The following is a 14,845-nucleotide window of genomic DNA, read 5'->3' as shown; positions in this document are numbered from 1 at the left end:
ATAGAGCCAAAGCATTAATTTTCTATTTTTTCTGATTTAATAAATGTGGTTCTTTAACTGAAGTTAACAACCGAGAGAAATTATTTTAAGAGACTTATGTCATAAGTCATAAGACCTGTCATAAATTATTATGACAGGTCTTTTTACTGAGAGAAAATGACAGAAATCAAATTGTCTGAATTACTTTTCAAGAATTCAGTTTTTTAAAATATTTTTAGTTTAAATTCCTACTCTGTTTAAATACATATACATACATATGCATAAATTGATCAAACTGAATTGATTTTCAATTGATATTATGAAATATATTTGTCAATTTTTGAACAGACATAATGTTCAAAAAAATTTAATTGTCAGCACTTTTATTAGCAATGGCAACATCGAATGTCATGCAATGTGCAAGCGAATGAGTACTTATTCATTCTACCAATATGGCTGTCACATCTTCCGCCGTTTGAATATTCTGAAGAAATACATCCAAATTTTGGAAAATTAAGTTTGTAATTATAGAAAAAGTGTAATTAAAATGATGTAACTCTAAAGTGTAAAATGTAGTCGTTTAGATAAATAGCAATGCTGAATTTAATATAAATATTGAAAAAGTTTCCAAACATTTCTTTATGTCAAATTCGTGTCAAAAATAACCTCCAGTTTTTGCAGTCTAACAATAACTTTTTAATTTGCAAAGAGTTTCCATAATATTTTTCAATTTTTACTTTTAATAAGTGAAAACCAATTGATTATATATAGAAAGTAAATAAAATAAAAGGTTTTGTAAATATGAATAGTACAGGAACATTGCATCACAGCACAGCGTCTAGTGAAGAAATTCACTTTTTCGTAAGAGACAAACAGTAAGTATTACTATTATCCTTTCGTATATTGTTTACAATTTTTTTATGTTGCTTATAAGAATCATTTAAAAATGTGCATAAAAATGAATACTGTTTTGATTGTAAATTTTTTAATGCATTAAAGATATGGTTAGGAGACTTCTGTACAAAACCCATTGAAATGATGGAAGGTCAAATTAAAAAAATCCAAAATTTTTCATTTTTTATATGTACTGCTTGTAACGAAAAGTTGTTAATAAGTCGCTTTTTTTTATTTGTTTACTTTTAACACCCATAAAAATGGCACAACTTTTTTTTACTTGTGAGAAAAATTCTATTATATAAATTTGGCATTTCTATTAAAGCCATATTGTCATAGCATTCTTCATGGAAGACTTAAAAAATATTTATTACAATATTTTTATTTTATAATTTCAGTGCTTGGGAAAGCGCCATTTCTTCTTATAGTGGACCTGATCCTTTGGAAATGTGGTACAATTATATATGCTGGTATGACTATAACATTCATATGGACCCTGAAAACAAATTTAGGGAATGCTTAGAAAAATGTTTATCGTTATTTGAAAATGCTGATTATTACAAACAAGATTTGAGAATGGTCAAGTTATGGGTTAAGTACATAGACTTACAGCCAAATCCATTAAATTTATATCAGTTGTTATATCAACGTGGTATAGGTACACAGTGCAGCTGCTTTTATATAAGTTGGGCTCATTATTATGATTCTGCAAGTGCATTCAAACAAGCGGAGTCTGTTTATAACTTAGGATTTCAGGTAAACAAAAATCATTCTTAATATCACGAATAAAATGTTTTTTATTTTTTATACGCTAGGCCAAGGCGGAACCCTATATGGAATTACAAGAAGCGCATACGAAATTTCGGTTGTCAGTTTCCCAAAGAATGCTTTATAATGATAGTTCATCAAAAAAGAGGAGCGCTAATCATTTGTAAGACTACATAATTTATAATTCGGTTAAATATTATTTAAAGAAACAAAAATATTTTGTAGAAACGAGCAACGTCAACAAATTACAACTCTTAACCCTTCTAATAATGCAGCAACAAATCCAAGTAAAAAAATTAGATCTGAAATTCAAGAAAATTGCTCAGAAACCGGTGAATATCGCAACCATATTCCTCAATCGCAACAGCAACAGCAACCACAACAGCATCAATCACAGCAACAACATCAGCAACATCAAGCTCAACCGCAACAACCACAACAACAACAACAACCCATTCCACATCATACACAGTCTCACAATCAATATAATCAACAACAAACCGTACAACATCAGCAATCTGTACAAGTTCACTCTCAAATACAACATCAACCACAATTGCCACATCAAACGATTCATCATCATAACCAAGCAGAACAAAATATAACGCAGCCTTATGTACAAAACCAAAATTATTCCCAAAATGTACATGTACAACAAAATCAACAGCATGCTCACTACACATCAAATGTATATCAAAGAGAAAATCATTCTGCATCGAATTATTATGCTGAAAATAACAGAGCACCTTCCGAAACGTATTACAAACATGAGAATAACAATGAATTGCGACCTGAATCTTCAAATATATGTTCATATAACCAAAATTCAAGCTTAGAAACAAGTATTAATAATCAATATATTTTGCAAAATGTTAAAATTCCTGCGAATTTTGCGAGATATTCTCGAAATAATTATGAAATGTGGAAACCTCTATTATTTCTTGAAGAGCCTTTTGATGAAAACAAAAGATGTATGTATCAAAAACATTTGGTTTATCCTGGAGATCAAAATGAGTATAGCCCAGAAGAAATAAGGGCTAAGAAATGGATATGCAAAATGCAGCAAAAAAAATCTGAAAATAGCAAACCCGATACACCTAAAGCAGATTTGGAGCAAGTCACAGAAACTACAACGACGGAATATAATGAATTTCAGTCACAAAATTGCAATGAATTTTATGTTGGAGATTTAGAAGAACAAATAGAGGCTTCTACTATTCGTTTTAGTATGGACAGTAACGGGGAAATGAAAAACAAAACACTAAAAATTAAATTTCGCAAAGATCCTGTTCAAAATTATAGTATAGATAATAATAATAAAGTATCTAATTATGAAGATTGTTTTAAACAATTTGAAAACAGATCAGGTAAGTGTAATTAAAATAACTTAAAAAAATGTAGTGTAAAATATATTGAAATTTTTTTCTCAAAATTTTGTAAAATTTTTAGAAAGCACAGCTTATCAAAATTCGACACCAAAGGTTAAAAAAATAAAGAAAATTAAGATTAAAAATAATTACGATAGTCCACAAATTCCATCAGAAAATTCTAAAAAGAAAACTAAGTCCAGCAGAACCAAAAAAAGGTTTGATGACGCAAATTTATTATTATCCTTTGCCGGAAATACAAATTCTGCCGATGGGAATAGTTTTACAGAGAGTGAAAATACTTCTCAATGTGATGATACATTGGAATATAATGAAGACACTAACAATGATTTTAATTCAACTTACAATGAAACCACGAGTAACATGTCAAATGCTTCTACTCCTGTTAAAAAATTAAGTAATGCAAACACTGAACAAAATTTCAAGAACTTAAAACATAGAAGTATAAATGTCATACAAAATGAAGATTCGCTAAGCTCCTACGAACAAAATAGTTTCTTCGGAGCTGAAAATGATGAAGAGGTTAGAAAAAAGCGATTGGAAAAAGCTTTACAAACTATTGAAACGCATCTTGCTAAACCTGTTATTGATCCTTTTAGTTTTGAGCTTTGCAAAGCATTTTTAACTAAACTAGATTTTCCGCCAAGAAACGAAAACAATTGCAAACTTGTTAATACCCCTGTGCCAAAAATTGGTAACTTAAAATACATAACACTTGCAGATGTTAACTATAGTTTGGAGAAAGAAGTTGGTAAAGGTTCATATGGCTCAGTTTACAGAGCTTTAAATACAAATACCGGTGCTGTGGTAGCATTGAAATTTCAACGGCCTCCTAACAATTGGGAATTGTATATTTGTAAAGAAGTTAGAAAACGTATTAAATATCCGTACATTGTAAGTTATTATTAAAAAATAATTTTATATTAATTAATTGTTTTTAAACGTAGTTGTCTGGTATCATGGATGTTTCTACTGCTGTGATTACACCAAATGCTAGTATATTTGAAACCGAATTTTCTTCTTTCGGATCTTTATTAGATGTCAATAATAAATTGAGACAGGCTACAAAAAAGGTAACAAATTTTTTTATATGGAAAAACGTTATTATTCTAACTATTTTTGTTATTTAAGGTGATGCATGAAAGCTTAGTCATACATTTTAGCACACAAATTTTGGAAATCATGGATCATTTACATTCATGTAAAATAATTCATGCTGACATAAAACCGGATAATTTTTTACTCATGAAAACGTAATTTATTATAGAATTTAAATATTTTATTCAAAATATGTAGTGTTTTATTAAATTACTTGCATTACAAATTACAGACCGTCGGTTGATACAATTTCTCTTCGTCTTATCGACTTTGGTTGTGCTATAGATATGAGTTTATTTCCTGAGTATACGCAGTTTAAGAAGGTAAATCTACTTTATAAATTCCTTATTTGTTATTACAATTTGTTAAAAAATTTAAGGTAATTCAAACTGATGGCTTTACATGTACGGAAATGCAAGAAGGAAAACCTTGGTCTTATCAAACAGATTATTACTGTATTGCTTGCACAATTCACGTAATGTTATTTGGAGAATATATGCAAGTTGAAAAAAAATATAATGCTTGGGACATCAGGCAGAAGTTACCGAGGTATTTAAATAAAAATAAAATCAAAATTTTTATTTTAACCAATATTTTATATTTATTTAAGATACTTAAAAAAACATCTTTGGACAGAATTCTTTTCGAAAATGCTTAATATTCCTGATATAAAATGTTTACCGAGTTTAAAAGAAATTAATGATCAAATGCGAGAAGAATGTTTAAAAATGGACTCTGAACTACAATCTCAAATTCGTACACTTTCAAATATTTTATACAAGCGTTAAATGTTGGAATTAAGTTCAATGTAAATATTAAAAAAAAGGTTTAGTTTTGTAAAATAGCTTTTTCCCTCTGAGAAAAGGATTATATATGTATGTTATTTTAATTTAAAAGGAAAACAAAATAAATTTATATTTAAATATTTAAAAATATAAAATGAATTGTAAATTTATTATTTTATTTAAGGGATATTAAAGATAAAAAACAAAATAAAATTTCTTTCTACTTGAAAAATTTTTGAGATCTTAAGGAGGTAAAAATTAATATTACAAGTGCATATGTTGAGTAAAATTTTCAGTTTAAATCTTTTACAACATATCGTGTCTTTGCAATAAAATACCGAAAATTCAAAAGACTTAAATTAATATTTTTTAATAAACAAAGCTGCTTTATTTTGTTCTTGTTTTTCTAGAACAAATCTTAGCTTTACTTTTAAAATACTTATTTTTAAAACAAGCTTCAATTTTTTTTTATAGAATTACTATAATATATTCACTTAAATTTACTTAAATTACATATTTTAATTTAAAACCGTACGTAAAACAATATTTTAGTATTTTATTTTTTTATATAAAAAATATATATTTTAAAATCAGGACAAAATCATTAATTTTACACACAAAAAAAAATCTCAAATATAAATTATATTTCATCGTTTACGATTCTTTCTATAGCCTTTTCCATACCAACCGGCTTGAACGTCTGCTTGTTTTGCTTTATTAAGTTTTAAACGTTTATCTGTGATGAATTCTTTTAAAACGATGTTATCTTCTTCACTTGAATCATATGTATCGCAGCATTCACAAACGGTTTTCTTTCCGTTTCTAAATTTGTTTAAACAAAATTCAACTGTTACACTTTTATAAAATTGACAACTAAATTCCGCATAATGATTGAAACAAAAGTCACAATCTGCTGCACTTTTATTCATTTTAAATATTGGTATTATAGCTGAACTCCAAAAATTGATTTCTGGTGGCGGAGGTTTTATTATACTATGTAATCCTGAATATACGTAACTTGACTCGTAATAATTGGGTAATTTCATCTTATTACACAATTCAACTAAATTGAATAAACATGTTTCATTTTCTTCATTGGCAACAATTTTTTCTGAATGTAAAATATTTTCATTTTTATTATACTCTTCAGTCTTTGTATATGAGTTATAATTTACTAAAAGTGGGGCTTTAACAAAATCTATTGCATTTGGGAACATACATCCTAAATAAATATCACAAGGAAATTTTTCATCAGTTTCTCTTTTAATATTAACATCTGAAATATTTGAGTCATACTTTACTGCTGAATACTGGACATCTAAATTATCTTTTCTGTCTTTGACTTGTCTGCTTATATCACTTACAATTGGTTTACTTTCTTTAATATCTAGTGTTTCATTTTTATGTTTTATACTAATATTTATTTCGTTGCCATTTGCTTTTTTATATTCTACTACATCATTTTCCAATTTTACATCTATATTTTCAATACTGTTCGAATTACTTTCTGAATCAGAAGAGCTTTCATACTCTTTTAATAAATGCCTCGAATTTAAATTTGTTTTGAGCTGTTTATTTTTCTGTGATTTCATAAATGGTCTTTTTAAATTAATCGACCTTTTTTTAGGGGCACAAGAGCTCTCGGAATTCTCTGAGAATCGAATTGGCTTCAGCATTGGCTGGGACACAGTATGCAGTTCTTCATCTACAAGTGGACTAGAGTGATAAAATATAGGGTCGTTTTCCCTACAATATAGAGGGACTGAAATATTCAAATGTTGCATAAGTAGTTCCATTACTTGATCACATTTTCCATTAATTTTAATTGATGCTAGCTTATCTTTTGATGTCCATTGCAAGTTTACAATACAAATTTTCGCTCTTTTATTTTTCGGTTTATCCATTTGCCAAAGCCAATGGTATTTTTTTAATACTTTTAAACTAGACCCAAGACATAAAATTACATCAGCCTTTTCAGAGTGTTTGCATGCGTTCGTCCAATTTAGTGGCCATTTTAAATTTCCTCTTTCTCCAAAGTGAACGATCTAAAAAGAAAAGTATTGTGAAAGGCAATGTAACAAATATACATGCAGATAAGAAAAATATTATTTAAAATTACTTTCTTATTAAAAGGAGCTTATGATTTTCTTTTACGGAATAAGTTAATTTATAGAAAATTATTTTTTAATTAATACTAATATTAAGATCAAAATGGAAATCTTTTAATAGATTTACCGTATCAATTAGTGGTCTTAAACAGAAGCGGCACCTTCTATTGGTTTTATGATTAAATCTCGCAGTTAATTCGGTTGTATCAAATATTCTCCAATATTCCACATTCGGCTTGCAATACTTGCAAACTTCAATATACATATTACCATGAACTTCACTCAAAGAAATTTTAGGTAAACCGGAACGTAGATGAAGTCCATCACAATTTTGAGAAACTATATGTTTCAACATTTTCCTTCTATGAAGTTCGTACAATGCCATATGAGTAAATGTTGGATCTGACAATGACAAATCATATTTTCCGATTTCTTTGCCTTGTTGTAACAGAGTCCATATGCCTTGACTACCCCTATAATCAGGAATTTTAGCTGATGTACTAATTCCGGCACCCGTGTAACATACTAAATGTTTTGCATTTGATATAATTTCAGCTAAACGTTCTACTTTTTTCTCAATAAGCTCACACTCATCTTCCTTTTCAATTACTCTTTCTTTGTATATTTTAACAAGTTCTTTGCGTCTACTCAATTTTTTCGTCAAATCAGAATAAGATTCTAAATACTTTTTTTCCTCATCTGTTCTTGAAGATTCAATTTTTTTTAAAATCGAAGAAACCTAAAAACTTAAATAAATTATAAAATATATTCTTGTACAAAACTTTTACTTTTTTTGCAGATTCCTTGTGAAGTTTTTTGGGGTTTTCTTCCTTTGAAGGATTTACTTTATTTCTTGTTATATATAGCTTAACTGTCCTCCGTTCTTTTGTTTTAGTTTTAGACATATTTGTTAATAGCATTAATAATGGGTATATATACAAAATATGAATTAAAATTCTTAAACTTAATCTGTTTTTTGAAAAATAAGTTCTTGAATAAATATGATTAATTAATTAATAAGCACATCTTAAAGCACATTATTTCTTAATTTATTTTCACACTTAAATTAAATATAAGCTTCACATTCACTAATCATAAACAAAACCAACATTCTGAGTATAAATATCACTGTTGTGTTAGCCTTGATGTTGCTCAAATATCCAATTAAGATTTAACTTTTTATACACTGGAATACAAAATCTCTTAAACGAGATGTTTAATCGGTCGCTATTCGTAGTATGGTCACATGCGTTAATAATAAGACAAAATATTTGACATATTTTTGCAGTGGTTTCAAGAACTGCGTGTACCACAATAGTTTTCGTTACCTGTTAATTGCAGTACAATTAATTTAATTTTGCAGTACAATCGAGCTTAGGAATTGAATGTGAATAAAATATTCGGTGCTCAATTTCAATTTTTATTGTTTGTTGTCTTAATTAGAAGAAAATCAGCTTTGATAAAGTGCGTATGTATCGCACGAAATATATTAGCGAAAAATAAAAAAAAAAAGTATTTTATTCCGAATAAAAGGAAGTTTTCTTTTCATACCAATGAAGTCGAGTTCTTTTACGCCAAAAAAGCCACAGTATTTGGTTATTTTTTTCCATTCAAACCTAATTATTTCAAAAATACATGTTTGGACACTGAAAAAGAGTTACATCCCAAAAATTTAGAATTTACAAATGCTCTTATTGAAGATATTGGGAACTTTTTAACATTACTATTCTCTTAGAAAATAAACTTTTTTAAAATTTTTCATTAAAATGAGTTGACATTCGATATATTTCTATTTTATGAATAATGACATTTTTATAGCTTTCAGCCATAGCAATATTAAAATATTTATTTAAAAAAAAAAAAGTAAAATATTTTAGATTCAATTGTCATTCTATTAATTTAATAATTTAATAGACCTATTATCCAAAGCATTACGTTTTTGTGGCGTCAAGTTTCAAGTCTATTTCTATCTAGAGCAAGTGATGTTCAAATATTTTTATTTAATAAAATGAGGTAATGCTATAATTTTTTAAAGAACCGTTTTGTTGCTAACTCAAGTTTCGTGGCATACTAATTTGACATTTCAGATGTTTTGTCTTTGTGCTTTTATCTTTTACAATAGTGGTGATAGATTAAATTGTACAAATTTCAATTTTTAAATACATAATTGAAAAATATTGAGTAGATTAAATTATATTCTGAAATAATAAAATAAAATGTCTCGACATAGAATTGTTCGTGCGATGGATTACTCCGATGGTAAGATATTTTAAGTTTAGGAAAAATAAAGATAAAAATTTAAGAGAAAATGAAACACCAGCCTACATAATTGGGAAATTAATTTTAATTTAAAAATATATTAAAACATTTTTCAATATCTTATACAGTGCGATATACATATAGGTAGCCTTTAGTGAAAAGGTTATGTGACAATTGAAATATAAGCTTTTCAAATATTATTCGCAGATTATTTTTTAATAAGATTTTTGTTTTTTATTTTTTTTAGAGTACGATGGCTACGATGATGTTTACGGGCATTCAGTTGATGATGAAACTGGAATTTCACCAACAGACGCATCACAATGGATATATGATAGAGCTAGAGGACAACAAAGTATATCTGAATTTATTAAAACAAATCGAAACATTAAAGAAGAAGATGAAGAAGATGATGCTGAAAGATGTAATACACATAATGAAAAGAAGAGACGAGATTCAGAAAATTTTCAGATGCCTGTCTTAGATGATCTCGAGAAAATAAAATTAACATCCTGCATAGATGAAATTCGTAATGTTGTAGGAGATACTTTTTCAGATAAAAAAATTGTTGATGCTGTAATGCAGCATAATTTTGACTATAATACGGCTCTAGATTCTTTATTAAATGATAACTCAAAGGAAAAACAAAATCAGCCGATAATCAGAGGTGAGTTTATTTTATTTCAATATATCTGCATTAATTGATTTCAATTTTTTCTTTTTTTTTTTCGTTTAAATTTTTTGTTTGGTTATTGTTTGCTTTTATTTCGTTTGTTTTATTTCATATACTGTAAGGTAAGATGTTAGTTTTAAAATTCCAAATAAAGTGGAAAAAAAAGAAGAGCAAACTTCTGTTAAATTGGATGATTTAATCAAAAAGAATTTAAAAAATATTAAGGACGACAATGACACAGTAGAAATATCGAAAAAAAAATTTGTTTTACCTGTATTGAGAAAAACTCAAATTACACTTCCACAACTTAAAACGAATTCAAAATCTAATACTAATAACGACGAGATTGATAATTTAAAACTGAAGGTTTTACAAAAGGTTGGGGAAAAAATGAAGAAACTAAATTTGAACGAAAATGTTCAGAAGACTGCCACTGAATTTGATATGGTTGATTTAACTCAAGCTTTAGAAACCACAAGTTTTACAAGTACTGAAAAGTCAATTGAATCTTACAATGACAATTTTTTTATACCTTTTATTGAATGCAATAGGCCACAAAAGAGCATTCCTTTTACCGATAAGAAATATAAAGTGAAAAAACCATCTAATTTTCGTACACATAAATCTAGTTTCGCAAAAGTTATGAATTTAAGGATGAAAAATAATCTAATTGAATACGTGAAGCATTCGTTTTTTGTCAAACACAAAATTATATCCTTCAGTTTTAATGTTTTATCTCCGGATGATGCAATTAAACGTTATACTACTGGAAAATCAGAAAAAAATGATAAATAATTTTAATTTATCAATTATTACATTGTGTTTGTACTTCGAAATTTTAATATTGAATGAATAGTTAGAATATTTTTGTACTAAATTTAAATTTCTTGTACAAATTTATTTTTAAATTTTACCATGTAAGCTAGATTGTATCGTATTTACAAAATTAAGTAGTAATGTAGCTAAGTTTAAAAATGAAAACTACAAAAATTTTCGAACCCATCTTAGAAAAACAAAATTTTGAAATTAATTATTTTGTTAATATAAATTTTATGATAAAAAGGGATAAAATAAGTTAATAAGTTTTTAAAAAGACTTTGCATGAAAATTACTTTAAGCCTTATTGGTTTTAGGTAATAAAAGACAAATTGTAACGTATATGTATATGATAATTTGAAATAAAAATAAAAAAGGCGGTATAAATAAGAAAAAGGGGTATATTTATAAATTGCTCTGCTCTATATATAAATTTTTTGTCTTTTCTTAGAACTAATTTTCGCTTGCAAATTATAGAAAATTTAGATCTCTCAATATCACATGTTCGTGAAAAACAAACTAAACTTGCAAATATGGCTCCTGTAACAGTAATTGTCACACCTCAAAATGACAAAAATGTTAAGAAAGGTTTTGATCTTAGCGAAGATAAACGTGAAGGCTCCGGTAGAAATACTCCAGAGGTTCAAATATTAAGTGAGGAACAAAAATCTGCTTTGAACAAATTAAGTAGGGAACAATTACAAGAAACTGCAAGGAAACTTTTTGAAAAGGAAAGGACTGGTGAAAAATCTCACTTACATATGGTGGTAATTGGTCATGTTGGTAAGATAAATTAATAACTAATATAAGTAATAATTTTAAATTATATTTTTTTCGAAGATGCTGGTAAAAGTACTTTAATGGGTCATTTGCTTTACGATACTGGTAATGTTTCTCAAAGAGTTATGAGCAAGCATGAGCATGAAAGCAAAAAAATTGGTAAGCAAAGCTTTATGTATGCCTGGGTTCTTGATGAAACTGGTGAAGAAAGATCTAGGGGAATAACGATGGATGTAGGAAGTTCGAGAATTGAAACGAAATCTAAAATAGTAAGTGACAGATTATATGCGAGCTGTTTTACAAAATTAGGTTTTTAATATTAATACATAATTTTAAATATTTAGGTAACATTGTTAGATGCTCCTGGTCACAAAGATTTTATTCCAAATATGATTTCTGGTGCGTCACAAGCAGATGTAGCCCTTCTTGTGGTTGATGCTACTAGAGGTGAATTTGAAACAGGTTTTGAACAAGGTGGTCAAACTAGAGAACATGCTTTATTAGTTAGGTTTGTGATTAGAAAACAAAAAGAAAACAAAAACTGATATGTTTTTTAAAGGTCTCTCGGAGTAACTCATTTGGGAGTTGTCGTTAACAAGCTTGACACAGTTGATTGGTCTCAAGAAAGGTTTAACGAAATTGTAGGAAAATTAAAATCATTTTTAAAACAGGCTGGTTTTAAAGAAAATGATGTAACTTTTATTCCATGTTCAGGCTTAACTGGTGAAAATTTAGTAAATGTACCAACAGATACTAGATTGACAAATTGGTATAATGGTCCTACGCTTTTAGATGTTATTGATAATTTTAAAATACCAGAAAAGTCAATCGATAAACCATTGAGAATGTCAATTTCTGACATATTTAAAGGAACTGGTTCCAATTTTTGTATATCGGGAAGAATCGAATCTGGGTTTATTTGTACAAATGATAAAGTTTTGATTAATCCTGTTAAAGAAACTGCTGTAATAAAAAGCATTTCAATTGATGAAACATCCTTTAATGCAGCATTTGCTGGAGATCAATGTTCTGTAACGATTTCAGGAGTAGATGTTAATAATATATGGGTTGGATGCGTAATATGTGACATTCAAAATCCAATTCCAATATCAACACGAATTCAAGCAAGAATATTAATATTTAATATAAAATTTCCAATAACCATTGGTTATCCAGTAATACTACATCATCAATCTCTTATAGAACCAGCTAGCGTTAATAAATTAATATCGATTGTACATAAAGCTACTGGAGAAATAATTAAAAAGAAACCAAGAGTGCTAACAAAAAATACTTGTGCTATAATTGAAATCGAAACAACAAAACCAATATGTGTAGAAAAATTTTCTGATTATAAAGAATTAGGCCGGATTACTTTACGTGTTGGTGGAATAACAATAGCAGCGGGTACTATATTAAAATATCATTAAAATAATTATGCAAGTACATTAATCAGATTTATATAATTATAAATGTTTTTTGTAAAAAAAAAAAAAAAACAGAAAAACAAATCATTTGTTGGATTTTTTGATACATATAATAAAATGTAAATTAAAATTTTAACAGCTTTTACAATTTAACAAAAAAAGAAATAGAAACTCCAAGAATATATTATTACAATAACCTTGCTTTTTACAATAACAAGAAGAAAGAACTGGAAAGAACTTTCTTTCAATATCCTTAATTTAGAAGATCTTTATCAAAATCAATAAACCATTAAATTTATTAATTTTCATTATTTATTAATTTTTAATAATTATTTTTTTTAAGGCAGGCTAGTCACCTACCTAGTTAACTGTATGACGCTATGAAAGTAGTGCATGATATCATGCACTAGCCCTATGCTCCTTCTAGGAGTGAATAAGAAAAAAAAAAATTATTAATTTTTATCACGTATTAAGATTATTAATGATTTTTATTACTAAATGAAATTAATGAATCGCTCTAGTATCAAATTAAATTTTTATCAAATGTGTATTTTAAAATATTTTTATTTTTTTGCTTTTTTTTTCAATATAAGAATTAATTTTGTAAAAAAAGGTATAGGTAGTAATAATTGAAATCAAATTCAGTGGTTAGATAGATAATCTTTTAAAAAAAAAAATCTAGTAAGCTATTTCAGTTAGATTCTTTGAATATAAAATAAAAAAACCCAATTACAATGCAAAGAATTTACAATACAAAATGTAGATATGTATAAAATAAAATATGTATGTACATATATACAAAAGAATTATCAAAGTTATTTTTTAATCATGATAACCGCTAAAATTAATGGTTTTTGTGTGTATAGAAAATACTCAAGCATTTAAAAAAATTATTCTAATATAAAAAAAAATCCTTTCCTTTTTTTTTGTTCTTTTGTATATAAAAATAGGCACATTCATTTATATATGTATATACATATTTCTTATTGTTAACTAAATCTAGATGTGATTTATAAAATCTCTTTTATTTCTTTGTTATTATTTCAATTGGTTTTTATATTCTTTTTACATATTGGAAAATTATTTCAATTATACGATAAAAACATAAACTAATCTTCCTTTTATTAATTCTGTTTCCCCATAAGGATAAAAATCATTCTAGTATTTTTGTTGTCTGATCATTTGTCTTCTTATTTTCTTTTGTAATATATACATCTATACCATAATATACAAGCATTACGAGTATATATTACATATATCAATTACATATATAGTGTGTACCTGAAAATTGCATATTATTTGAAATGGTTACAGTTCAACATTAAGAAGAAATGATCAAAAAAAATTTGAAAATAATTTTTTCATTACTTTTAATAAAAATTAAAAATTTTAGATTTTCTTTTGATCTGCATTATATTTTTTTAATAAATTATAATTAATTATATCTAAATACACCTACATATTTATATATTACATACATATATATATTTTTTGTAATATTTTAAAATGGAAATAATTTGATGATCGGTCATAGGTCATGAATGCGCTTTAGTTACTTTCAATAAACACAGCACTGGATAATTTAATTATTCCTTGTTTTTTTCTTTTTGTTTTAGAATTTTCTATAGAATTCACTTTTAAAAAAGCACCTTTTAAATAATAATAGAAACAACAATAAAAAAATTAAAAAATAGTCCTGCGCAAATGTAAGGAGTATGTACTACCTATTTAGTGAATCGCAATTTAAATAAAAGAAAAAGAAAATTGTTTTTTTTCTTTTTTTTTTTTCGAATTTATTTTTTTTATTATTTTGTTTTTGTTCAAAATGTATCCTGGTAATGTGTAATAACTCTTACTTTTTCTAGTTGAA

General features: G+C 26.7%; 3 protein-coding genes across 3 annotated transcripts; 2 read left to right on the top strand and 1 right to left on the bottom strand.

The window, feature by feature from the left end:
* The first annotated feature begins 410 nt into the window (after nucleotides 1-410).
* LOC129607877 (mitotic checkpoint serine/threonine-protein kinase BUB1) lies at nucleotides 411-5,107 on the top strand. Its single transcript, XM_055519109.1, has 10 exons — nucleotides 411-854; nucleotides 1,272-1,629; nucleotides 1,689-1,804; nucleotides 1,867-3,008; nucleotides 3,091-3,923; nucleotides 3,977-4,102; nucleotides 4,161-4,282; nucleotides 4,360-4,450; nucleotides 4,507-4,676; nucleotides 4,738-5,107. The coding sequence occupies exons 1-10, from the start codon at nucleotides 781-783 to the stop codon at nucleotides 4,913-4,915; spliced, it is 3,210 nt and encodes a 1,069-aa protein (XP_055375084.1). The 5' UTR covers nucleotides 411-780; the 3' UTR covers nucleotides 4,916-5,107.
* A 340-nt stretch (nucleotides 5,108-5,447) lies between these two features.
* Nucleotides 5,448-8,033, bottom strand: LOC129607978 (NAD-dependent protein deacetylase Sirt7). The gene is made up of 3 exons (XM_055519260.1): nucleotides 7,809-8,033; nucleotides 7,148-7,759; nucleotides 5,448-6,957 (listed from the first exon to the last, which is right to left on the bottom strand). Exons 1-3 carry the CDS (start codon nucleotides 7,923-7,925, stop codon nucleotides 5,560-5,562), a joined length of 2,127 nt encoding a protein of 708 aa, XP_055375235.1. The 5' UTR covers nucleotides 7,926-8,033; the 3' UTR covers nucleotides 5,448-5,559.
* A 1,096-nt stretch (nucleotides 8,034-9,129) lies between these two features.
* Nucleotides 9,130-13,103, top strand: LOC129607896 (protein HBS1). The gene is made up of 6 exons (XM_055519141.1): nucleotides 9,130-9,279; nucleotides 9,527-9,946; nucleotides 11,246-11,551; nucleotides 11,609-11,817; nucleotides 11,893-12,056; nucleotides 12,108-13,103. Exons 1-6 carry the CDS (start codon nucleotides 9,237-9,239, stop codon nucleotides 12,976-12,978), a joined length of 2,013 nt encoding a protein of 670 aa, XP_055375116.1. The 5' UTR covers nucleotides 9,130-9,236; the 3' UTR covers nucleotides 12,979-13,103.
* Nucleotides 13,104-14,845: the final 1,742 nt, after the last annotated feature.

The sequence above is a fragment of the Condylostylus longicornis genome, unplaced genomic scaffold (genome assembly GCF_029603195.1).
Source record: "Condylostylus longicornis isolate FDR11 unplaced genomic scaffold, ASM2960319v2 ptg000030l, whole genome shotgun sequence".
NCBI lineage: Eukaryota > Metazoa > Arthropoda > Insecta > Diptera > Dolichopodidae > Condylostylus > Condylostylus longicornis.
The sequence above is the reverse complement of the archived record's forward strand: the minus strand, read 5'-3'. Positions and strand labels throughout refer to the sequence as shown.